We start from the raw sequence: 25,689 nt of genomic DNA, 5'->3' as shown, positions 1-25,689 counted from the left end.
GTTTCTGAAAAACCTATATTTAAGGCTCCATTTTTTTTTGTTTTGTTGTGTTTATTTGTTTTTGGCAATCACTTAGGAAACAAACCCCTCCACTTCAACTTATTAGTTAGTGTGCTCTGCAGCTGTTAATTCTATGGGAATGTATAGATGAACTTGCAATGTTGAATTTCATTGCATTAGTTAAAACCATAAGATTACATGTTTTGGTTCCATCATCAAGGATATGCACCGTGAATTGGTATTCCGCTTTTATGCTGCTCCTTTTTATTACCTAGAAAAAACAATCTCTTACTACATTGAAAGTGTTGACATTTATGTGTGTCATATTCAATATGCAGCATCTACTGAAAAGTTTCAAGCCCTTGTTTTAGTGGAGTCCTCAATATCCATACTTGGCGAGAAGTGGCTGATTGATCAGAGAAAATTACCTGGCGGAGAAGACCCTCTTCCAGCTGACAGGTAAACAATGTTGCAGTGAATGGTTTTTAATGATGTTTGTTGAGACGTTGAGTTATCAGACCCTTATTGTCCGCTTTGCGTAATTTGGTTCTTTGCTATCATTATAGGTGTTTACTTCTTGTCTTGGAGTCTTCGAGGGTTGAAGTGGCAGTTCTTCTTAATGAGATTGCTTATTTGAAGTATGAAGCTTCTAGTGAATCATCTGCAGACATTCGCTTGAAGCAACAAAATCTTGCTATAGCATTTTCATTAATAGAAAAGATAATCAAACTGATCTCAAATGTCGCTGGAGACGAAGGTGCGGGTTTTGTTCAATGTTATCTAGCACTTTCATTTACAGTAATACATTTTTTAAAATTTCTCTCTTAAGTTGACATTGCTAACCTAGATTAACGGAAAAATAAAATAAAAATAAAGACACTGCTACCCTACTAGGTAACTTCGTTTAAAACTGGAATCTGTCGTCCAACTTCAGATTCTAAACATTAGATTAAGTTTTCCAGGTGGTGACCCTGTCCCTAAAGGAGAATCCACTATTCAGTCTTTCTTTTTGTATTTAATTGTATTAGTTCAACCTGCTGTTGTAATAGGCCATGCGTAAAAGAACCAATCTCAAGCATATGCATGTTATGTTTTCCGGTTCTGTATATTAATTATTCGTGGAAAAGCATACAGGGAACTATATCGATGAAAGCACTATAATGAAGGTGATAAAGGGGTTAAATGAGACTATTGGTCTGGTTTTGGAGTTCTTGCAAGATGCTAAGGTAAATATCTTAACGAAGTTTGATTCAAAATATGCAAGTTCTTATTTCTGAAATTACAATAATTATTTTATAGGAACATGGACAAAGAAAAGGAGCTGATCTTCTTGCTTCAGTACGGGTTGTTGGAAGGTCCGCTCATGTGCAATCTCTTCTACTTCTTCTACTACTTTCTATTTATGTTCTTCTTCGGTAATGGTTTAAGAATGATATTAAGTACAATTGGAAACTCAAAACCTTGATAATGCACTGCATTCTGCTAATCAGTCGTGCACATTTGTTGCGCAATCTTTCAAGTTTTAGCAGGATTTTCGGTTATTGAAATATATAAACAATACAGATTTAGATAGAAAGTGAAGACTAGTTGTTAGAAGTGAGAAAGAATTATATTAAGAACTAGTGTTCTCACATTTCTGGCAACAGTCAAATCCTAATATTTCATCAGAAATTCAAGAGTAACCGACATACTTTGCCAAGCCGCTTCTTATTGAACGTAATATATTTGCAATAAGAATAGAATACTATAGATGGCCTTCAAGTACAGGAAAAAAGTTGAATTTTTCTTTTCATCTTGTTCAGGTCATAATACTGCATTTAGTTATGCTAGTTTTGTAGTTGATAGCCATGTTTGTGTATATCATGGGTTCAGTGTCAGGTAAAAATTTAGGTTGTAGTTCTCTTAAAACTCCAGTTGTTGCCGCCCCCTGACCCGACCCTCCCCCCCCCCCAAACAACACACAAATACACAGCCACACACATTGTAACAGTAGATTACGAGACCGATTTCTTGATTGAGTTAGAACTTGGAAGACTGAAGATTAGCTATCTCACATAAGCATGCTTAGAGCTTGAACTGAACTAAAACAGGGTGGAATCAAAGATACCAAGGGATTGTAGGTAGGATTTAAGATGAGAAAGTTTTTTTATTTCTTTTTCCTGATCAAGATTTCTCGACATGTATCCAGATTTTATCACGGACCCATCTTTCATCATGATGGCTTCTAGCATTTGCACTCTGATCTTTGACTCAACATCAGAAGAGGCTCTTTTAAGTCACCCCGACTTCAAACCGAGTACTCTGAATAGTCTTGCTCGGCTCATTGCAAAAAGTTTAAGAACATCTGGGCAGGTAATATGCTCTTCTACTTGTGTGCAAATTTTTGTAATTTGTTGTAGCTCGACTACCTTCTGAATGATCTACTTATCTCCATCTTCCATGTGCAATTGTGCATCATTTGTCAATAAATGAGGACTGCTTAACTATTTTTCAATGATCTCACCCGATTAATTTATTTTTAAAAATGCAGGATCAAATGTCAGATGATGCCAAAACTGAAGGGGATCTTCACCAGATTATCACTGCAGGTGGGTACCCCAATCAATACCCTGTTGTCTTATTTCAATTTTGTAAAACAGTTTCATTTAAGACCACTTCTCTTAAAAACCTCCATGCAGGATACACCCGCTGGGCTGATCGATTCCCTCGTATCAAAGAAGCTGCAAGAGATAAAAATCAGTGGCTTCAAGACCTGATACTTACTGTGGATTTGTTGGGAAACCATACATAATGAAGTGATCTCCCTTTCATTTACCAAACTATTTACCTTTTTCGCAGAATCTTCTCTGATTTTAATTAAATCCAGTTCCATGGACTGAGGCATAAACGAGTTCCATAAGGTCGACAAGTCCTGCTCCATTCCATCTCCCAAGATAGAACGGGACCTTGGTTTGCATGTATTTAATCTCATTAGGTCTCAATTCTAAGCATAGAAAGATCTTGAACTGATCCGTTGTCTTTTCTCTCCAAATTCATCCACTATTTATTTTGATGGGTTTAAACAGATGGAAAAGTCACAAGTTTGAAAAAGATCTTTAAATGGAACTGTAACCAACACAATTTCTCCTGGTCACATGACCTAGCTCTTTTGATTAGGTGGACGGCAAAAGTTCGAAAGTCGCGACAATTATTTAAGATTCAAATTTTCAACAATAAAAAGTTTTTTCATATTACGTCCAAGATAAAACCCATTTCATCTTAAATTTTTTTAAACGGGAGATAAACTACTCATTCATATTTAAATGGATTTGAGCAAATCATTTTACATTTAAAATTTTGATATCATTTATACGTTTAGGCTCGCATTTTTCTTTTTCCTCATTTTCCAGTTCCATGGACTGAGGCATAAACGAGTTCCATAAGGTCGACAAGTCCTGCTCCATTCCAGATTACGGACCTTGGTTTGCATGTATTTAATCTCATTAGGTCTCAATTCTAAGCATATACTTGAACTGACCGTTACTTTCAAAAATTCTTCTTTGATGGGTTTAAACAGATGGATAAGTTACAAGCCTGATGCATCTCTAAATGGAACTGTAACTAACACAAGGGCTCCTGGTGACAACTAAGTATATGTTCAGGGGCATATATAGAGGTTAACCGAGTCGGGCAGTGCTCAACTTGTAAGAAAATTGTAACTTAACAATTTGCGTTTCTTTTGTCTAGTTTACCAAAGAAGTCGTACAAAATAGTTGGGATCCATACCAAGTGTATGGTATCCTTCATATATAAAATATGCTTGAACATCCATAAATTTAAGCCTAATGAGGAAATTAAATGTCTATAATTTCAATTTTTTAGGCACGCGTAAAAGGAGAGTTGAATTAGATGTTATTTGATTTTACAAATGCATTTTATATGATTGATAGTTGTGAACATGTGATTTCGTCATTTCTGGGATCATCTTTGCTACATATACAAGGCCTTGGAGGGCTAACAGTATGGCCTCAGTAGCTACATTTAATTTTGTCCACTGCTTTGAACTTTCGATAGTTATCTTTCCAGAGGATAAATCTATGAAAGTTTGATCATTTTATTTTTCCTGGCAACTAGCTATTGATATCCATCTATGTAATCCAACAATATTGAGAAATATAAGCTAAAACAACGCTCTTCATCCAGTAGAACTTCCATCAAAATTCTGCAGATTCTAGTATACTACCCTATTAGCTAGTTATGGTGTTGGATGGATTTTATTTCTAACTGCATGGTTCGTTCTCGGGACTTCATAGAAAGCAAGGTTAGAGACCCTCATAATTAGACTCTCCGCTTGAACTGTAAACCCCTAGAATATCTTTAAAACCTACACTATGATTTTGACTCTGGAGTTCAACGTCAATGAATGGCAGTATTTGGAAGAAAACGTTAGCCTTCAGTGAACCAGACCCACTGAGTGAATAGTACAGATTAAGAAGGAAAATCAGTAGAAACCAAGTACTACAACTACGAAGTTGGTACACTAATAACTGAACCTCTAGTCCCGAACTAGCTCTCCGGAACTCTTGAATTTGGACACCCTAGGTACTCTGCCAAGTTGTAACTCACAAAACAAGGCTGGACACTTGGTCCCGCAAGAGAAATGTATACATTTGTTTACCAACTTGAAAGACATGCTCAATGGTCAGAGCGGTTGTTAATACTTATTGAAGCATCTGACGTAACACACAATTTTTTTTTCACCATTTCTTATTAATTTTAGATGCTATAGTTAATGGCCCAAAAAGGGCTTCAATGTACACCAAATTTCTTTTTACATAGAATGACGAGTGAAAATGAAACATGTAATACAAACACAATATCTTCTTAAAGATAGAAGAAAGAAAGCAGGCAAAGAAGGTAGGTTCTTAAAGATAGAAGAAAGAAAGCAGGCAAAGAAGGTAGGTTCTCAAGGAACCAAATTACAAGTTTACAACATTCATGTACAATGATACCAAGCCACAGAAATCATCTGATCTATTATTTAACAACACCCTTGCAAGTTAACCAAACGCTCAGTATAACCATGACATATCTTGCTTGTAGGACACAAATTTTGCAGCCCCTTGTATTCCTCGCTCCGAAACTTGAGGACAATCTTCCACTGTCAACATTTCCAATTTATCTGACTCCACAAGTGGTCTCAATCCGTCATCGGTAAGACCTAAACACTTGGAGAGCCTTAAAACACACAAACGCGGAAAGTGTGTAACAAGCTGCAGTCCCTCATCAGTGATCTCTTGACATCTAACAAGCTCCAGGGTCTCGAGAAAGACTGCAGAACAAAGAGCTTCCATCCCAAGGTCATTGAAGGAGTAAACACGGTCAAGGACAAGTATATGAATCCCATGATCATCCAACTGTTTCCCTAGTATTGACATCCAGCCTGAGTAAACTATGTCCACTTTCTTCAAGTTACTAAAACGGTTACTGCTTCATTTGCAGGGTGTAGCCCACAACCAACTCGTAGACATTCCCTTTGTTCTTTCTCCACTTAATGATGCGGAATTTCTATCGCTTGTTTTCTTAATACGACTTAATATCTCCCAGACTAATTGATCGGGCAAGGTATCCATTGGAGCCATAGTTTCTATATTGTATCAAAATTCAGTTACATTGAAGTACTCCAAATCAAGGACAAATGATTACTGCAAGTTATGAAATTATAAGAGAACCCAAGATCAGTAATTAGGCTAATATCGGATTTAATGTTTGAAAATTTATACTAGAAAGTACTGTGTTTACCTGAAACCATTGAATTATTGTAGTTTGAGGAAATGAATAGAGAATGGAAAACGTCGAGGGAGTGAGCTAGCTTTTACAGAAGAAACTGCAACCCACTTCAGAAATCGTAACACCTTACATCGTACTTGTACAGCTAAGCATGAGTGTGACGCACTCGAGCTCGCTTTGATGTTTGAACTTTATGCTCATTCCGACATTCCACAGTCCTTATGCTACATTTCCAGTGAGACATGTAACTGAGTTTTTCTCACTTAAAGCGCAACTCAATCATTTTTCCTGCTAAAACTTAACGATGTTGTAATTTTCTGTATTTGATTAGGCTGATTTAAACTTGCACCATATTTAAATCTAAAGACTGACGCGTGTAAAAATGGCGCCTAGATGAGCTTATTAAGTGAAAACCAATTGATTATGACTTGGCCATGGAAATAAAAACCTGACAGAAGTAGGCTTGGTGATACCCAATGCTCTTGCATCGAGCAGAGTTTGTTGGGTCGTATCACGCAACATGAAAATGTCGTATCTTTTTCATGTCAAATACTGGTGGTAGCAAAAATATTCCAGACAAGCTCAAAGACCTCAAAACAATATAGCCTGACTACTAAATTCATGTGACCACAAAGAGCAACTGATACAATTTCATTCAAGACAAAGATACGCCTACAATGACCTAAAAACTGATGATGCGGATGAATTGCAAAGATCACAAGAATGATTTTCCAGTAGAAAACTAGTACCAAAAAGGTAAAACTACATTTTTTTTTTAAATTCAAATAACGCCTACCTTTTCTTGAATTGCATAAACATGGGATTTTATCACCCTCATCTTCATGATTAAAATGGTAGTCATAAGTTATCTCCTCTCCGGGGAATATGTCCCTCTCTGCAAAGAAGACAACCTGCACAATTAAGCCTAAAGTTAACTCACTGTTTCACTGTCCAACATGTCGCTGTAACAGCAAGAAGCAATATGAAAAATAGAAGAGAAAGCCTTTGAATCTCCACATTTCTACAACAGATTATTCTAACTAGATTTGACTCTATTTCAAAACCAAAAGTAAAATACAAGATTTGATACGTATTGAAGCAGCATGAGCCAGAACCCATGCATATAATATACCCGTGATCAAATATCATACTCGCATATTGAACATCAACAATTAATTGATGCATGGACTTACTTCTTCCAATTCCAAAACTTCCCATGGGTCTCCACAAGCCCAACATCAACTCTAAAGAGTGCTTCTTTAGATATATTCCAATTCAGTTTGTTTTGCAATCCAAGTAGGTCAGTAACTGAGTAGCTAGACCGTGGCACTACGGTGAGTGCGTCCCCATTAGCAATACCGTGTCCATTCTTTAATTCATAACAATCAATTAACGACTCTTTTAAGTTCATTTTTCTTTTGTTAATTTAAATCAACTCTACCAAATTTTCTATCTCTCATTGAATTCTCTTTTTTTTTAAAAGGAACTACCAGGTCCTTCCCAAAGTTGGGTTGGAAACATCACGTATAACAAATATAATAGCACTTTTAATAGATAGACATATAAAGGTTCAACATAAGAATTTTCATTACCTTCTTTTCATTCCAAGACTGAAATTACTTTGGCAACGGAGTTTGGCTGACCATGTCAAATACACAGATAAATAAAATAATCAGAATATAATTGATGCAATGAGTAAACAATGTATAGTTAACCATTTGTTTCAGGAGCTCTAAGTATACAAATGAAAATCGTTCATGTGGTGAGTGTTATGGGTGCAAAACAAAATGAGTCCACCGATAGACATCAGTAACTGTCATAGCAAACAGAAATGACAATTTTAGTAACAGGGGAAAGAACAATTACCAGACACGAATGATTGACGAACCGAGCAATCCCACCTTTGTGTGTGGCATCAATAATATGCTCTTTATCGATCCTAAAGAAGTAGCAAGCGCCCTTGTACTGAAGCTTTCTTCCAGATTGATACTCAATTTCTCGTTTATCAGCGACTCGTAGTCCAACAATTTCACCGATATACTCAACAACCTACAAGAAACAAGTGCATAAAGATCTTGAACCATAGAGATCTACACATTATTTAAGCTACTAACTAAAGTCATGTAACCCAGTGTCCCGCTATTCCACTCATGCTCAACAGGCTCAAAACTCTAAAGATGGTTTACATGAAAAAATTGATCCCTGAAAGTCCCAGTTATTCTGCTTGCATAACTCAAGAATATTTACCATTGCACCACGCGAAATGAATTGGGATGTGTAAAGACCAAGGGCATGTACGCCAGATTTGTAGACCACCAAATTCTTCCACCCCTTTGCTTGTTTATAACGAGCGTATTCCTTCTGGAAGCAAAAGAAAGAATGACAAAATTGAACTTATCAAATATAAGTTAATGATTGATGCTCAGAATGACCAAATCTACTAAAATAACAGTCAACTCCAGATTGAAATCGTAAATAAGATCTAAGAATCGACAAATGTTCTTGTTAAGATTATAATCCCAAATCGGAGGTCTAAAGCCTGCAATCAATCAAATATATAAAATCCTTGGGCCCCCCACTTATCACCAATTGATTTTAAGTTGGATGCCCATCTTTAATAGTTCTGACAAAATAAATCTTTTATTTTCATCATCCACTTGCAATTTTGTTGTAGATTTCGAAACAACACTCTAAAACCAAATCCTAAAGTTTGGGTTCCATAGAAAAATGGCCCACTTTCTATAAAAGCATCATGATTTTCTTCCCCCATTCAAGTTCTACCCTCACAGGCTAAGAACTGACACAAGAAGTTCATAATATATATATCTCGTGAGACAAAACACGACGGAAATGAGTTATTTTGTACTAACATGATGCTAACCAAATTGGCTCATACCAATTTTTTATTACTTAATCTTTTCTTTTAGTATAGGTCGAGCAAAACCTTGTATATTTTAACTATGTAAGACGGATTCAAGTATCTTGAATAGCACATAATTCGTGATTGAACATTCTGAGTTAATAGTTTAATATGAATTTTTGTACACTAGATAAAAGATGAACAAAGCAGAATATAATACTGACTGAATATTCAACTCATATCAAATTCAAGAAATATATCCCATGAACAGATTCCAATGACCACAAACTAAATAAATTTTCGATTTGCAAAGACTTGTTTAGGTTTTACTATATTACGCATAAGAACTATCAAATATAGAGTTCAGCAATTGCTCGCATTTCAAACCCATTGGGTAGATTTAGTGCAACAAAATCATTCCAAGTAAAAAAAACTTCACTGTACCCGGTAATCATACTCAACCTCTGAAGTTTGTGTCTTCACAACGCTTACTGTGCATGACTTGTGACCATTGATATGAAGCCATGCATCAATCTGTTCTTGAGGAACAAGGCATTCACCATTCCCATTAGACCGCTCTTGAAGATTATGGCTGAATCCGTCCTTCTTCCGACCCTTGTAACCCTGTCTTGAAAATTGCACGAGATGAAACAAATGGATACTCCAGATCTCCAGTACTGAAATGAATGCAAGATACTGCTGAGATACAAGGGAAAAATACCTCCGTCCGTGCACAAGTAAATTCCTCTCTTCCTGGAGTATCGAAGTTAATGTCCATGGGATGATCAACGGAGTCAGAAGTATGATGTGTTGCATGAAGCACGCATCTACCATAAAACCCGACCTTGTCATTGTCAACACCTTCAACCTCGCTTTGCAACAAACCCTGAACAAAAAAGGAAAAAAAGAAAATCAATGTGTTCAGTATCTCAGAAAGAGCTACCAGCTTTAGAGAAGCTATAGATTTGCTCAACTAATTACAAAAAAGGTATAGCTAAAAGCCTAAAAGACCCTACTACAAATCAATGGTCAACATATATAAGATCTGCATGTTTTACAAACAACTCCAAAATTTCCTTCCAGAGACTCAAGACGGTACAAATTATTTTCACATGAACACATTTCAGACCCTAGCAAAAATTTCCACAAGTTTAGCTGGTACCAGGGAGCAGAGCTGCTGAGTTTTCTTCTAACTACAAAAGGTGTTCTTTCTTGGATTGGAATGGAGTATAAAAATAAAAAAGAACCCAGTTACAGTCATCTCACTGACATTTCCCACGTGTTCGTATAAGATATTGGGAAAAACACAAAAGAGTCTGCACACACAAGGCAACTACAGTTATGAATACAACTAAAGAGGCGCTCCCCGCCAACTGTGTTCCCTTCTGTGGTGATGATGATAGTGCAATAAACGAAAGACGTCAATTTAAATTTAGAGCTAGATGGTTCTAAATCACGACTTAGATACACTACTAAATCATTCCTGTACTCATAAAAAAAATGACTGACATGATTTTAAGAGTCTGCACACACAAGGCAACTACAGTTATGAATACAACTAAAGAGGCGCTCCCCGCCAACTGTGTTCCCTTCTGTGGTGATGATGATAGTGCAATAAACGAAAGACGTCAATTTAAATTTAGAGCTAGATGGTTCTAAATCATGACTTAGATACACTACTAAATCATTCCTGTACTCATAAAAAAAATGACTAACATGATTTTAAGTAAACCATTTTTGTCTGTGTATCCTCCCTAATTGTTTAATACCAATAAAGGCTTAGTTTTAGTAGAGACCTTCTGACGCGCGCACCAAGGATGAAAATGGACAGAACAGTTCACCACCCTGCACTCTATACAAGAACCTCCAGGTCGATTACACAATGAGCAAACCTAAGAAAAACAAAAGGGAAAGACAAAGTTTGATCATAATAGGTCGTGCCTGTTTCAGTAATAAAAACCGGATAATAGGGAAGTACAATGGAGTGAATGGACAATGCTTCAATACCACATCAATAAGTTTAACTCGATAATAAACATTTGATTCTATCGTCATTTAGCAATCAAATGCATGCTAGGAGAGATGTGAGAATCAATTTCAAATAGATAAATCACTTGCCAAATTTTTGGGAGGGTGTGAAACACCTGATACATCAAAGGCGCTCATAGTATCAACATTAGGGCATCGTGTCCCTGGCGTCCATAGACCACAAACCATATGTACCCACTGCTTAATGGTGGGATCAACTATGCCAGCAGTTACACTGTTCTGTACTTGGAGTTTAGCATCTAAATCATTTGAATTCTGTATAACATCTTCTTTGTCATGTGAAACTCTAACCAACACAGCTGTCGGCGACAGCTCAGTTCCAGATCTCGTGACAGCAATCGAATCAACTTCATGTCCAGAACCAGATGTGTCTAATAATCTCAAGTCATTCTTTGAATTTTCAGAGAGGGGACTAAATTTCAAGGACTTGGATTCTGATGGAAAACTCCAAGACTTCAAAAGGCCTTCGACAATATTCCGACTCTTCAGAGCTTGCGTCATTGCTCCACCTTCATAACCACATAGAACGCAGACCTGGATTAGAATGAATAAAAGAATGTTATTTGAGTGTACAAAATCTCATAGAATTATTACAGAACAATCCCAAATGATAATAATAAATAAATAAGAAATCAGTTGTGCTCCTTCTTGGGAAATTCTCTCCCTTCAACAGGGAGCTCTGGTGGAATTGTAAACCCCCTTGAAGGAGTCACGGCACCAACATCCAAAAAAGACAATTTATGGTTCCTGCATCATGTTACTAAGCATCCTTACAAAAATGGAATGAATTACACAATCCAGATTATAGGTACTCTTTTTTTACAAGTACCCAGACAAATACAATCCATAGCAGCAATGATGAACCATATCACAGAAAGATCATATTCATAATAAAAATCAAACGAATGCCAACAACATAGTGAAAAACATGTATAGACAGAGACATGTCTACACGACTCAACCGAGTTTGTTCTCGTCTCTCCTGCATATCTGTAAACGTTTACTACTCAATATAAGGCGTTTCAGACAAGGCAAAATGGCAACACAAACCAAGTAAGAATTCAAAATTATGTGTTCTGTTTGGCACCTGAGTTTTGCTGAATCACTGTCAAGGCCAAGTCAGTCTTGCCAAAACCATGTCCAATCACAGCATGTTTTATCTCCTTTTCCCCCAAAAATTTATTGGACTTTCCCAAAAAGTAGTTGTACTGTTTTGTTGCACATAATTTCCGGGTCAAGGAGGTACACTCGGTTGGCAACCTGTGATTAACTTCATCCTCGCTACCATAATTCCTGATCCTTCATATCATATAGGTACTGGACTGTACACAATGGAGGAGATCCTAGACATTTGGGAAGAATTACAATTGGAACTAAGCAATGTGACGTTTTGTATTTCATTTTCTTTGATAGATAAGTAGTATGATATATTGATATAATCAGAATTGGAAAATTCTTGAGGGGGCTCGATGGGCTGCGACAAACTGAAGGCTCAACCTTTGGATCGAAGACAATTCAACAACAGCAGTTCAAAGCTATGGAAACAATGACTTGCCCTGGATCATGAGAAGTAGGTGGAAGCAAGATGGAGAGAAATTGACTTCTCAGCAGATACTATGGCCAACTATGGTGTACAACTACGAGTTGGGAATTTAGAAAATTTGTTGGTCAGCCTCTACTATCATATAAAATAGAGGACCCCCATGTCACTTATTCCAGATTTTCAACACCATTAACGATGGTGTTTACTCAGGTCATTTCTGGCCTGTTCTTTTTCTGCTCTTTACTCTGTACACCCTAAATCTGTCATTAATAGACTGACTACTTGCCTGATAATTTTATTTAGTTTTTTTTTTTTTATATATAATTAAAGTTTCAATTACATCAAGTCTAATGTGGCAAAGCAATTGGTGGTCAAATTACAATTACTCGATTACAAAATAAACTCACATTAATCAAAAGTTGAATGCTAATATTCACATGCAAAATGGAATACAAGGACATAAACAAATGAATGGTAACAAATCTCCAACTGAACAGGAAAAGAAGCATAAGAAATTATGGTAACAACTGAATGGAATATTACACTAGCAAAGAAACCTAGGTCTCTTGCTGTTGTAGTCTCATCAACATATAGGGGTCTACCCAAAGCCTTCCCCATTGCCATGAGGTTCTTAACCTCCCAATATTCCAGTCCCAAGCCTGGAAATCTAATCCAAATAGTTGTGTGTGACTGCGCTTGCTTCTCAGTAGAGAAGTTTCGTGACCACTTGCTCAACCTTAGCACTTGCTTTTCTACCAACCATGAACCTTATTCCCAAACTTTTCTGTAATCATCTTCCAATGCAAACCTGAACATGATAAATCCGCAACCTAAAGGTGTAGCTTTTATTGCACCTTTTCATTTCCACAGCTCTTTCAAGCTTGTTCTTAAATTTTCAATCTTTGTGTTGGTCATATCAAGCCTTCCCACTAGAGAAAACTTACAATAATCAAGACCTTTATCGACTTCCTCTTCTAGCAAGCAAATAGTTGGGTATTCACCATGGCATCCAGGGGTAGGGAGATCTGACATCGACATTACGACCAAATTTTTGCTTGGTGACATTTGCGTATGATCTTGTTCCTGAAGGTGCCACTTCAGCTTCAACTAAATCGACAACTTTCTCTTGAGGATTAGCATTAGGATTCCCTCCCAAGAAATCCCATGGAACAAAGGTTCGATTAACAACAGTAACAGACAACATTTGATCTTGAAATTCAGAGCAAAGAAGTAGTTCTTCCTCTCGATTTTACGAAATAAAGTAAAAGTTTTTTTTATGGCAAGCAAGAGATAAGGTGTTGCTGACCTTAGACTAAGTACCAAATAAGGAACCTAATGGGTAATATCTAAATTATTTCTAATGAGAGAAAGACATAGCTTCTCTCACTAAGAAACATGACTTTTTTTCTCTCAGTTATTTCAAATGATCACGTAAAGCATGGACGGCAGGATAATCACAAGCCAAAGTGCATACATATATATATATATAGATAAAGCAGATGTGACATCAATGAAATTTTTAAGTGACTTCTACGAGCTAGTTGCAAGCTCGTAGGAAAAAAAATTACACAACATACCTGAGTTCTCTTTTCTATTGAGCAAACTGGTCTCCAACTGTTGAGCTGACTCAGTCATACCCTGAGCAGTGTAGGCTTGGATCATAGTAGCAAAGGTGATGTTATCAGGCATGCATTTCCTCCGCTTCATCTCGACAAACATCTCCTCCATCCTTTGCAACTCCCCTACTTGGCCATATGCACTGATGACACAATTGAAAAAGGGGGTATCCAAAACTACATCAGAGTTCTCCACTTGCCTCAAAATCAAGCTGATCTTGTTTAGTTCCTCGGCTTTACTGTAAAAATTAACAAGAGAGCAGTAGGTAACAGAATTAGGTTTTACTCCTTTGTACTTCATCATCCGGAAGTAATATTCCATTTTCACAATGTTTCCTACCCTCCCAAACATCTCAATAAGAATATTGAAAGTTACAGTTGTTGGAGAGCAAAATCTTTTCTTCATAAAATCAATAACTTTCTCCATTTTGTCATGCATGCGTGCTTTCCCATATGATCTGATCAAGATATTAAACGTCTTTATGTCTGACTGGACTTCCATGAGCTGAAACTTCTCATACCACCTCTCCATCTCCTTGATCTCTCCAACATTCCCATAAGCCCATAAGAAGGAGTTCATTGTGTAAACATCAGGTAGGCATTTATTGTTCTTTGTCATATCATCGAGTAATTTCTCCATCCGTTCAAACATCTCAGCTTTACCATATCCATCAATCAAGGTATTATAGGTCACAATGCTACACTCAATACCCAGATATGACATATCTTCGAGTACCCGCTCAATCAGATCAAAGCGACGAAATTTAGAACAGCAATTAATGAGGATCGAATATGTGTAAATATCCGGTTTGCAATCAGTAACAGACTTCATATCATCTACTATACCAAAAGCCTCCTGAAAGTGACCACTTAGACCATAAACACTGACAAGGGAAGTGTAAACATCAACAGAAGGCTTGAGCCCCTCGGCCACCATTTTCTCATAAAGCAAACTTGCATATCCATGCTGCTTACATTTCCCAAGCATAACAAAAAGTTTTGTGTATGTTTGACATCTTGGTACATACCAATCTTGCTTACGTAGTAGTTCAAAAATCTAAAAGAGGCAAAACAAATATGAAGAACATGAATAAAGATAGAATCTTTGAACAAAATGAGCTTAATATATATACCTTAAGAGCAGATTCCCATTGATTGTTAATTATAGCTCCAGTCAAAGCTTCTAAAACCGACTTGGGCCAAAGGCGAGTCGAGTTTGCAGAAAGAGCTCTCCTCTCAATGCCTTGAACAGCAGCTTCAGTTGTTAGAATCCTTGAAAGGTTCTTCTTTGATTGCTTTTTGGATGCTTTCACATAGAAAAAAGTCTTCTTGTTTGTGTGAGGGATGAAGAAGTTGGCAGGGAATGTTGTCATGGAAGATGGTGAACAAATGAAGTGCTCCATTAAATTAAACTCTTTTGAACTGAAAATGAAGCAAATGTATGTACACAGCCCATAAATACTATTTTGTATTGAAGCAAATATACTTGAATTAACTAACTTTACATTTTTCTATTTCAGACAACACAACTTATGGAAAAGTTAGAAAAAATTGTTATGAGTAATATACTGTTGGGATTACTTTAATCCTAGTCTTTAACATGTTAATCTATTATTAATCACAAAAAGAATTAAAAGAAAAATATTTTCAAAGTAGGAATTGGAGATTGACAGTAAAGATAAATTTTCCAAAAATGAATCAAAATCACTTAGTCTTCAGCCTTCTAGTAGTGTAGTATATGAGATTAGGCATAGTATAACTGCACAAGTCAAAGGGTTCAAGATCTCTACAACCCGATTATTGATCTCAAAAAATTAAAATAAAAACACCTTGATTCGAAATCGAGAGATGTGTGTGTGTGCCTCGATAAACTTTCCAAAAATAAATCAAAATCAGATCTGAGGCGTGTGTGTGTAGTGTAGTATAGAGATCAATTTACGTACCGGTTATAGGAACCGCGGGCTCTAAGTCAAAGAAGAGGACGAAAATTGTAACCAACTTTTCAAAATTATCAATAAACTTATGTTTCAATTTATCTTTTTAATGTTTTAATGAACTTTTATTATCGCTTCCGGTACGTCATATATAGACTCAGAAAAAGACGTTAATTGTTAATGGTGCACTATGATATCAAACTATTCCACTATTTGGATAGTTAGGCCATGTCTATATGGTCTAAACTCTGAAGCCACCGGCCAACAGATGGAAGTATCGAACTAGAAATTCAAATCGGCATTGAATTTTAAGGAAACCGGGAGCGATATTTTCTAGTGTTGATGTAATTAGCGTGCCCGTGTTTTCATATGCGTAGTATGGGTCTTAATTTGATATGTGTGTGTCGAACTACAACCACTGATATTTACATTGTCCGCACTTCGAACTAAGGGTAGATTGATAAACCGTGTTATTCAATTGTTAGATAGCAATTTTGGTTTGTAAGTAACTAAGTATACAATATTGTAATAATAATATACATACCAGTGTAGTCAAGGTGCGCGCCCAAGGTGCGAGGCCCTTCAAGGCGCACCTTTAGTATCTCGCTTTGACCAAGGCGTGAAAGCTAGTACAAGGCGCGTGTTTTTTGTGCCTTTTGTTGAGGTGCGCGCTTTATCAACATTTATAGTCTTTTCATTTTATTTGTATAATTTTTGCTATATGTGACACATTTACACTCGATCAAATTTAATAAGTTTCATCTTGGAGTACACCCTAAACTTTAATTTTAAGTAGTTTTTGTTAAATTGTATGAATTGAGAGAAAACACAAAGATGGATTAAATAAAGTTTTACGGGATTCCAAAATTCGAATCACGTGTTCTATTTAGTTAATAACTTATTTGGCTCAATTTGATTGGTTCATTATTTTAGTTTGTTGAAATTGAGCTACATTGCATTGAGAGTTACAAGTTTTATTTTGCTATTTACTTATTACTTATGTTTAAATCTTTTAAATTACTACCATAGTATGAAAATGACTAGTGGATTTTACAGGTGTTGCTCAATGGTTTCATGTTTACAATCACATATAATTAATTTTAATGATTGGCTAACCAAATCAGAAATAATTTATTTATTTATCATTTTTATTTTTATTTTTTTATCACTGCTCAATATACATGGAACAAAATGCAAGTGAGGTGGTCAGCTGCAAACCTCACATATTCCACAAACAAACACACAGAATAAAAATACAGTGAAAATAAATGGAAATCATTGAATGTAAACCTCACAAACTCACATTTCTGTTTGTTTTTATTACAAGACCAAAATACAACCTCACATTCCATTCCCTCTTCATCACATTCCAGTGTTTTGAGTAGTGTCCTAGTGTTTCATGGGCTGACAAAGAAGAGTGTGTTTTTTCACCTCTCTCTCAAAAAACAAAGAAGAGATAAGTTCCCTCACACACTCTTTTCTCAAATTTCATCAAAAGCCCATTATTATTATTAGTTTTTTACTCAAAAAGCATGGAATTAGCAAGCAAAATTCAATCTTTTGACCTTCGGGCTAGTTGTTTTATTTCATGCCCACCATTTATAGATGCTAAAAGAACGAAATTTCGTTCAAATTACAGACCAATATCATCTTTTTTAACCCAAACAAGTAGAAACTTAGTAAAGATTACAACTTTGCGTGATATTAAGGTTTCAGCTGTTTCAGTTGAAGCAGAGGCTGAAATTACTACTAGGGAAGATATAGAGAAGCTTTTATTAGAGAGTTCTGTGGATGAACAAAGTGGTAATCAGAGAAGGAATAGGAAAGAGGCTAATGCTGCCGGGGCATCGAGTATTTCATCAGGTGTTAGGCTAGAAAACATTAGTAAGAGTTATAAGGGGTTAACTGTATTGAAAGATGTTACTTGGGAAGTGAAGAAAGGGGAGAAAGTTGGATTAGTGGGTGTTAATGGTGCTGGAAAGACGACTCAGTTGAGGATTATAACTGGGCAGGAAGAACCGGATTCGGGGAATGTGATTAAGGCGAAGCCCAATATGAGGATATCTTTTCTGAGTCAAGAGTTTGAGGTTTCGTTGAGTAGGACAGTTAAGGAAGAGTTTATGAGTGCTTTTAAGGAGGAAATGGAGGTTGCCACGAGGTTGGACAAGGTGCAGAAGGCGCTTGAGAGCACGGTTGATGATTTGGGATTGATGGGAAGGCTTTTGGATGAGATGGATTTGTTACAGAGGAGAGCTCAATCTGTTAATTTGGATATGGTGGAAGTTAAGATTAATAAAATGATGCCTGAGCTTGGGTTCTCTCCTGAAGATTCTGATCGGTTAGTGGCCTCGTTTAGCAGTGGATGGCAGATGAGGATGTCGCTAGGGAAAATACTGCTTCAGGTATACTTTTGTGTGTGTCCCTTTGTTGTTTGATTTTGGAAATTAAATGAGCTTATCATGCTCAAAGCTTATTGTTGAATTGGTCTAGTTTTCATACACTCAGCTCATGGATGATAATATCTTAGTTAGACTGCTGCATTTGAGCACATGCACATTGTAAACAAGTAGTACTGTACTGTAGGAGGAATAAGGATATCAAATGAGGGATGAGTTTATGCTTATATCGTATGGCTGAATTGGTCTAGTTTGCATACACACTCACATAAATGATCTACAATCTTATACCCTGGTGCATATGAGTAAATGCACATTGTAAATAAGTAGCACCAAATGTAGTTCTCATAGCTTTACTATAATTAAGTACAATTGTGTACTGTCATTTTCAGGATCCAGACTTGCTACTTCTTGATGAACCTACTAATCATCTAGATCTTGACACAATTGAGTGGCTTGAGGCTTATCTGAATAAGCAAGATGTTCCAATGGTCATCATATCTCATGACAGGGCTTTCCTTGATCAACTGTGTAATAAAATTGTAGAGACAGATATGGGTGTATCCAGAACATATGCTGGTAATTATTCTCAGTATATTGCTTCCAAAGCAGCATGGTTTGAATCACAATACATTGCATGGGAAAAGCAGCAGAAGCAAATTGATCAGACACGAGACATAATTAGCCGGTTGAGCGCTGGAGCAAACGCTGGTCGTGCATCTACTGCAGAGAAGGTATGGTTAGATGTGGTGTAAGGTTCTTTAGTTTATTTGAGTAATCTAAACTTCAAGTCATACCACAAGCGTATCATTGCTCACTAAAACTGGAATCCTTATTAGCTTCAATTGGTAAGGTCATAGAGCCTCTATATCTTTCCTGTAGCAATATATTGCATGTATTATCAAATGATATCTGAAACTATTTTGGAACTGCTTTAAGTTTTGCTAAGTTACATGGACACACCATATTTTAAGAACAATTCGTGTTGGACAGGTATCCACGTGTCCGTGTCAGATTCAATACGGACACATATTGTATGTGATATATCTCAGTTTTTGATATTTCACCGTGTGTCAGACACTTCGTATCTGTGTAGAATACAGACACATGTGTTTGTGTCAATGTAACTCAGAAGTTTTGTATAAGTTCTAAAGGGAAATTTGAAAACATCTGTTAGATTACTTAGATACTATGTATTTTGACCATTTTCTTTTGCAGCTATATCTTATTGTCACTGTTTTAGTATAAATTTTACCCTCTTTACTGAAATGGCATCAAGTTACATTTAAGTTCTAAAATGAAAAAAAAAAACATCTTTCATGTACTATTATTTAGCAGGTGATCCCGTTTCTCATGCATTGACAAGACAACCTTATGTGTGGAAGGAAGCAATGTAGTATACTATAACTAGGGATTCATTGTGTAGAGGCTGATGCAGTATAACACTATAACGTACTTATTCCATTATAACATGGTATTCTCATTGTGGAAATTATGAACCCCACCATTGAAATGAGAACCTGATTTTACAAACAAATAAAATGGGTCTTTCCTTTATTTCTTCCGTCTCCATTGAGTTGGATACTTCTATTATTCTATACTCAAGTAGATAAGTTGCATGTTACTTTCTTTTTTTGTTACACCACAATCATTTCATAGTGAAAAGATAGAATTATTAAATATCCTTGACATGCCATACAATTTTTAGTGTGAAGATGTGATGTTTCATACTTTTGTGGATTGAAACCAACACTTAATTAATTAATTTTTTTTTGTGATAACAGAAGCTGGAAAAGCTTCAAGAAGAGGAGCAAATAGAGAAGCCGTTTCAACGGAAACAATTAAAGATCAGATTCCCTGAGCGTGGAAGAAGTGGAAAATTTGTAGTACAGATGAAAAATCTAGAATTTGGCTTTGGGGACAAGGTGAGTTGTGCATCTTGCAACACATGCTAGATATGATAAATTAATATCAAATTCTGTTTGAGCGTCATACCTTCTTTTAGTCATTAGTCATTATCACTAATTCACTTTCTTTTGGTTGCTAGCTGCTGTTTAACAATGCAAGTCTTACAATTCAGAGAGGAGAGAAAATCGCTATCATTGGCCCAAATGGATGTGGAAAAAGTACTTTACTTAAACTGATTATGGGTTTAGAGAAGCCTAGAGGAGGTGAAGTGTTGATTGGGGAGCACAATGTTCTCCCGAACTATTTTGAACAGAACCAGGTTTGTTACTACTTGAGGTGTTCTTACATTTGCTGAGGTTGCCCTGTTTGTCTTAGCTGTGTAGTACGTCATCGATATTATCATGTGCTTAGGTATCTGGGGTTCTGTTGGCCCTGAATAATAAGAAGTCCTGCTTCAATTCTTAGGTTGGTGCCCATTGTTTTTGGTGAAGAAATGTCCAAAAAAAAATGATGTTGCCTATAAGTTGACCTGGTCTATGTTTCTGTTTCTATTCTTTATTTGATAAAGCTGTCTTCATCCATAAGAAGAATTTGCCACTGGGGTTCTGCATGTAAACTCATTATTAATGAGATTAATCTGGTTATGTTTTAGGCGGAGGCCCTTGATTTAGATAAAACTGTACTTGAGACAGTAGAAGAAGTCGCAGAGGACTGGAGACTTGATGATATTAAAGGACTCCTTGGTCGGTGCAATTTCAAGACAGACATGCTTGATAGGAAGGTCTCCCTTTTGAGTGGTGGCGAGAAGGTAACTTGAATGAGACTTCTAGTTTATGTAAATATATTACTTACTTATGTGCTCTTTACGTTTTATCTTTACACATCATAAAAGTGTTTAGAATCTTTTGCTCCTAATTGTGGTTGGAACTACAACAAAAAAGCAGATATACTTTTCATGGGTTCTTAGAATGCGTACTTCAATGTCCCACTCATTGTTGTGACAGAAGATTTCTGACATTCATTATTTCCTCTGCATTAATATATTTGTCAATTAAACTGTTCGAAAAACTTATACCTTATGTTTGTTTTTGTATGAGGTAGGCAAGACTCGCATTTTGCAAGTTTATGGTGAAACCATCAACTTTATTAGTCTTGGACGAACCAACCAACCATTTGGACATTCCTTCAAAAGAAATGCTTGAGGTACTTCTGGCCATTTCCTTCCTCTGCAGTGTATTACAACTTTATATTGTTCTCTTCAAAACTCATGAATTTTTGAATCTTGAAATTGCTCTGAGAATATTCTCTAATGTTTTAACAGGAGGCAATATCAGAGTACGAAGGCACTGTCCTTACTGTTTCCCATGATCGATACTTCATAAAACAAATAGTTAATAGAGTGGTGGAGGTCAAGGATAACAACTTACAAGATTATGCAGGCGATTACAATGTATGTCCCATTTACACACTATTTACATATAGCTAACGATACCAGTACATTAGTAGTATAACATATTGCAAACAAATAGCAATGTAATATGAAGTTACTTAACTGTGCATTCTCATACAACACATTAAGTGACGGCTGTAATGCAATGGTGGATAACAGTTGTGGAGCCTCCAGTATCATTCTTAGGTATACATGTGGATGCTTAAAATAGGTTCATAGCTCATCCATTGTTAACACCTGATTTTAACTTTGCAGTACTATCTGGAAAAGAACCTCGATGCTAGAGAGAAGGACCTCCAACGTGAGGCAGAGCTAGAGGAGAAGGCCCCGAAGGTGAAAGCCAAGTCTAAAATGTCAAAGGTATGCACTGTCAAGTTATGTACCTTGAGAAGTGTTTCGAAGAATGTTTGATTGTTAATCAAGTAGGTTTTAGCTTAAAGAATCCACTACGTGTTACCTCGTCCATTATTTGTTATTAGACCTGCACGATGTGTACTTGGGATATATTAGCTATTATTAAGCATGTATATACAACCTGTTCTTTGAGAAAATCTGGTAGGGCATAATTACAATGAGGTTTTTAAAATTTTATAGTAGGGAATTCTGATTTCTGTTTCCTCTTTTTCCCCAACAGGCAGAAAAAGAAGCCCAGAAGAAACAAAAGAGGATGGCTTTTCAGAACGCAAAGCAAAAGTCGAAAGGGTTGAAGAATGCAAAACGTTGGAACTGATTGTTGCAAATTCCTCATACAAAATGTAAATAAAAGGTGAAGATGCTCATTCTTAACAATGTATATGTACATGAACCAATGAAATAATGTTTTCAAGTTAAAGTTCGAGTAGAGTAACTGATATCTCATGTATGATTCTACAAACTATTTTTCCAGTTCTGCAATGTTCTAGCCATTGAAAGAAATACTGAAATGATATGTAAAGTTGAGATTGATCAAAGTAATTCAGTGGCGTTACTTCCTCCGATGCTTGGGTGTGTTTGAGCCGATGCTGAGCATTAATCAATGTGGCTCAAACCAAGGTTCCCACATGGGACCAGGAAATTAGGAGCTTGTGGAGCATTTTGTAGAAGAAATTTAGGGGAGTTCTGCTCGAGCACATTCAAATGCACTATGAGCACTGAATGAGCTGAAATCAGAACTCTAGGCATCCAAGTGTTGCGTATGTTGCAACTAAAAAAAAGCAGTTGAAGCATACACCTAACAGTAGATATCGTTCAAATATCCGACATAGAGTTTTCCTAATATTATGCGCATATTTGTCCTAGGTGACTGATCCTTTTTTGATTTGGATCCATTCAATTGCGCAGTACTTTACTATTATACATTTTATAACTTTCAACTTTGTCAACTACATTTTCTTAGTATAATACCATCGTCCCTACAGCATGATCATTAAAACTTCGAAGTATTCATTTGTCTAGGCCCCTAAGTTTAAACTTGATGTTATTAAAATTATTGTCAAACTCTACAAACCAATAGGTCACTTGTTTATGTTGTCTATGATCAAGTAAATGATCGCTTTGTATGTTATACTCTAACTAGGCTCCTTTGTATATTAATATTGGGACTTTAGTATTAAGTATTTTAATATAGGGACAGCAAGTTAATGACATTTGACCGTTTAAGCATATGCAGCTGTGAGACTATTAGTAGGGGATAGTTCTAAAGTAGCCATTTGGCACAACCTTGTTTAATTAAGTGGTTTTAGGCTTTTAGCTGAATTTATTTGACTTTTGTGTTTCTGGTAAGAAGCTGAATCTATTGTATTACAGTCTTCTTCTTTTTCCTAGAGCACTGATATGTTGCATGATACTGGACAGGACAATTGAAAAGATATAAGCCATTCCACAAGAGAGTACGCCATAAAACCACATATTGAAACATGGATTTGCAAACACTTAATTAAACATTAATTTGCAACAAAATCTGAGATCCTAACCGCAAGTGTCATTCATCCATTGCTCAATTTAAATTTAAATGACGAAAGAAGGAGATGGCATATTTAATGTGTAACTATTTAATCACATATAGGTGCTTGTTTTAATTAAAGGAAAAATAAAAACTTTGACCTTCTTAGTTGTCCATGAATGTGATGGAAAGGATCTTGGTGAGACAAAACAAGGAAAAAGATGGCAGTATCAACAGCTTTTTCTTCCTTTTACCGGCCATTCAAAGATACCTTGTCTGAGATTGATTAAGAACACTATAACTAAAGAATATAACAGTTGTATCCCTCCCCTCATGGGAGCTTTTAGCTCAATTGGTTGTGTATCCCTCTCCTCATGGGAGAGGTTGCATGATAGGTGGACCAAGGAGCGAAAGCAAGTCTTTATGGACAAGGTGGAGGCGGTTGGGTCTACTCAAAATGGTGCTCGGCGAGAGCCTTTGAGCTAGTTTCCCTTCGGGGTTGATGAGCATTTGGGCAATGTAAGCCTTTGGGCTAGTGTCTCTCCGGGGGCAATGTAAGTCTTCAGGCTAGAGTCCTTCGATGTAACCAGTGTGGGTCTTGCCTTAACCCTCTAAATATTCCAAAAAAAATAAAAAAAATGGAATCATAAATTATAATTAATTAATTATCCTTGAACCATGCATGACAGGAGAATGGGAGTAAGATCTCTTAAATGAATGCATTTAGGTAATTATATTGCTCTACCATCTCATGGATTTCAAAAATGTCACATGTTGGCTACACCCTTCATTCGCCATTCCTTTCCGTATGACATTGGCATAAGGACGGCTGTTTCCCTGCTCAACTTGCACCAACCATTAGTGTGAAAACTCAGAAGAGTCAGCTTGATACCTGCATGTTCGAACGAACCTGACTTGCAGATTATCATATAACATGTCAACAATCTTTATGCCTGACCTCACTAGGAGTTGTATCACAATTACGGTCAAGCTAAAATATGTGACAAATTGTTTTTAATAACTAATAGATAGTTCTTCCAGTCCACATCAAACCGACTTCCCATTCTTTTTTCCTAGCTTTAAAACACAGCCTAGTTCCACCTTTTCCATTCATTCATTCAAACCTTCCTACAGCCTCCTTGGCTTGCTTTTCTTTGTTGCAGGAAAAAAATATGAATATTAGTTCTGTGGGAAGTCCTTCAGATACTGGTGGGAGTATGTTGGACAACTCTTGTTTGAAGGATCAAGATAGATTTCTACCTATTGCTAATGTTAGTCGCATGATGAAAAAAGCTCTCCCTGCCAATGCAAAGATATCGAAAGAAGCCAAGGAGACTGTACAAGAATGTGTGTCTGAGTTCATCAGTTTCATCACTGGTGAAGCATCTGATAAGTGTCAAAGAGAGAAGAGGAAGACTATTAATGGTGATGATCTTCTATGGGCTATGACTACTCTTGGTTTTGAAAATTATGTAGGGCCTTTAAAAGGCTATCTTAACAAGTATAGGGAGACAGAAGGGGAGAAGAACTCCATGGCAAGACAAGGAGATCATTCTCCAACTGAAGAGACTCAGACTAATAATATCATGACTGCTGCAACTACTACTACTACTAATCATTATGGTAATATTGTAAATGCAAAGCTTCCAGATTTTAACAGCGGATTTTTCTCACTTGGAGCAACAGGAGTTCCATATAGCTTTGGAGATCAAGAAAGGGTCATGGCTTGTGGAGAGAAGTCCAAGATTAACGGTGCCTTTTATGTGAGTACAACTTACGAAAATGGTAACGCACTTGCTAATAAAGTTACAGGTGCTAATCATCACAATGGTGCTGGATGGCATTGACTGAGAATATGTAAAGAAGCATACACTAATTCTCAATAGCTGAATTCATTGGTTTTCTATAGAGAGCCCTACTTGATCGTGTTGAAACTTGAAAGAGAGAACTTACTCTATCAACTTTTCTTACATTTACCCCCAACGACTGCCTAGCACAATAGCTAGCAACTTATAAAGAAACTTGCACTGGACTTGTATCGTTTTGAAAACTTGGTATGGTGTGCGTCTTTGTGATGCCTCCAGCCATAGTATGTAATATTGTATTTTTACGGCGATATGCTAGTGTTGATATTTGTAATATAATTTGCCAGTCCAGTGCAGTGCTCGACTAGCTAGTGCTGCAATTTCAGCCAAAAAACACAACTCTAACGACAGTTCCTGCTATGCCTCCACACCCCTACC

The 25,689-nt window shown here is 36.5% G+C and overlaps 3 protein-coding genes, 1 long non-coding RNA gene and 1 pseudogene across 6 annotated transcripts; 4 read left to right on the top strand and 1 right to left on the bottom strand.

The window, feature by feature from the left end:
• The first annotated feature begins 208 nt into the window (after nucleotides 1-208).
• Nucleotides 209-3,858, top strand: LOC147490414 (uncharacterized). Of its 2 annotated transcripts, XM_086566039.1 has the most exons (8): nucleotides 314-459; nucleotides 567-757; nucleotides 1,135-1,226; nucleotides 1,300-1,355; nucleotides 2,189-2,352; nucleotides 2,531-2,588; nucleotides 2,679-2,764; nucleotides 3,557-3,858. In XM_086566039.1, exons 3-8 carry the CDS (start codon nucleotides 1,183-1,185, stop codon nucleotides 3,575-3,577), a joined length of 429 nt encoding a protein of 142 aa, XP_086422165.1. In that variant the 5' UTR covers nucleotides 314-459; nucleotides 567-757; nucleotides 1,135-1,182; the 3' UTR covers nucleotides 3,578-3,858. The 2 variants fall into 2 exon arrangements, with proteins under 2 accessions (XP_086422164.1, XP_086422165.1); XM_086566038.1 differs by lacking the exons at nucleotides 2,531-2,588; nucleotides 2,679-2,764; nucleotides 3,557-3,858 and having other exon boundaries at nucleotides 209-459; nucleotides 2,189-2,259.
• An 866-nt stretch (nucleotides 3,859-4,724) lies between these two features.
• On the top strand, nucleotides 4,725-5,768 carry LOC147490413 (uncharacterized). The gene is made up of 2 exons (XR_015198484.1): nucleotides 4,725-4,900; nucleotides 4,942-5,768. It is a non-coding gene; the product is annotated as an uncharacterized LOC147490413 (long non-coding RNA).
• On the bottom strand, nucleotides 4,925-15,328 carry LOC147490412 (uncharacterized). Its single transcript, XM_086565755.1, is given in 13 exon segments — nucleotides 4,925-5,684; nucleotides 5,782-5,993; nucleotides 6,566-6,680; nucleotides 7,362-7,373; nucleotides 7,375-7,407; nucleotides 7,636-7,818; nucleotides 8,017-8,130; nucleotides 9,074-9,253; nucleotides 9,351-9,515; nucleotides 10,426-10,521; nucleotides 10,748-11,187; nucleotides 13,799-14,894; nucleotides 14,971-15,328. Coding segments are annotated over 12 exon segments (2,709 nt in total). The 5' UTR covers nucleotides 15,241-15,328; the 3' UTR covers nucleotides 4,925-5,684; nucleotides 5,782-5,988.
• Nucleotides 15,329-16,938: 1,610 nt separating this feature from the next.
• Nucleotides 16,939-22,479, top strand: ABCF5 (general control non-repressible 5). 2 transcript variants are annotated; one of them, XM_086565206.1, is made up of 10 exons: nucleotides 16,939-18,173; nucleotides 18,560-18,901; nucleotides 19,952-20,092; nucleotides 20,215-20,394; nucleotides 20,728-20,883; nucleotides 21,177-21,278; nucleotides 21,397-21,525; nucleotides 21,781-21,885; nucleotides 22,160-22,291; nucleotides 22,412-22,479. In XM_086565206.1, exons 1-9 carry the CDS (start codon nucleotides 17,304-17,306, stop codon nucleotides 22,253-22,255), a joined length of 2,121 nt encoding a protein of 706 aa, XP_086421332.1. In that variant the 5' UTR covers nucleotides 16,939-17,303; the 3' UTR covers nucleotides 22,256-22,291; nucleotides 22,412-22,479. The 2 variants fall into 2 exon arrangements, with proteins under 2 accessions (XP_086421332.1, XP_086421331.1); XM_086565205.1 differs by lacking the exon at nucleotides 22,412-22,479 and having other exon boundaries at nucleotides 22,160-22,357.
• A 2,097-nt stretch (nucleotides 22,480-24,576) lies between these two features.
• Nucleotides 24,577-25,427, top strand: LOC147490410 (nuclear transcription factor Y subunit B-1 pseudogene; annotated as a pseudogene).
• Nucleotides 25,428-25,689: the final 262 nt, after the last annotated feature.

Source organism: Coptis chinensis, chromosome 6, assembly GCF_015680905.1.
Source record: "Coptis chinensis isolate HL-2020 chromosome 6, ASM1568090v1, whole genome shotgun sequence".
Classification (NCBI taxonomy): domain Eukaryota; kingdom Viridiplantae; phylum Streptophyta; class Magnoliopsida; order Ranunculales; family Ranunculaceae; genus Coptis; species Coptis chinensis.
Note: the sequence above shows the minus strand (reverse complement) of the source record. Positions and strands in the feature narration are given on the sequence as shown.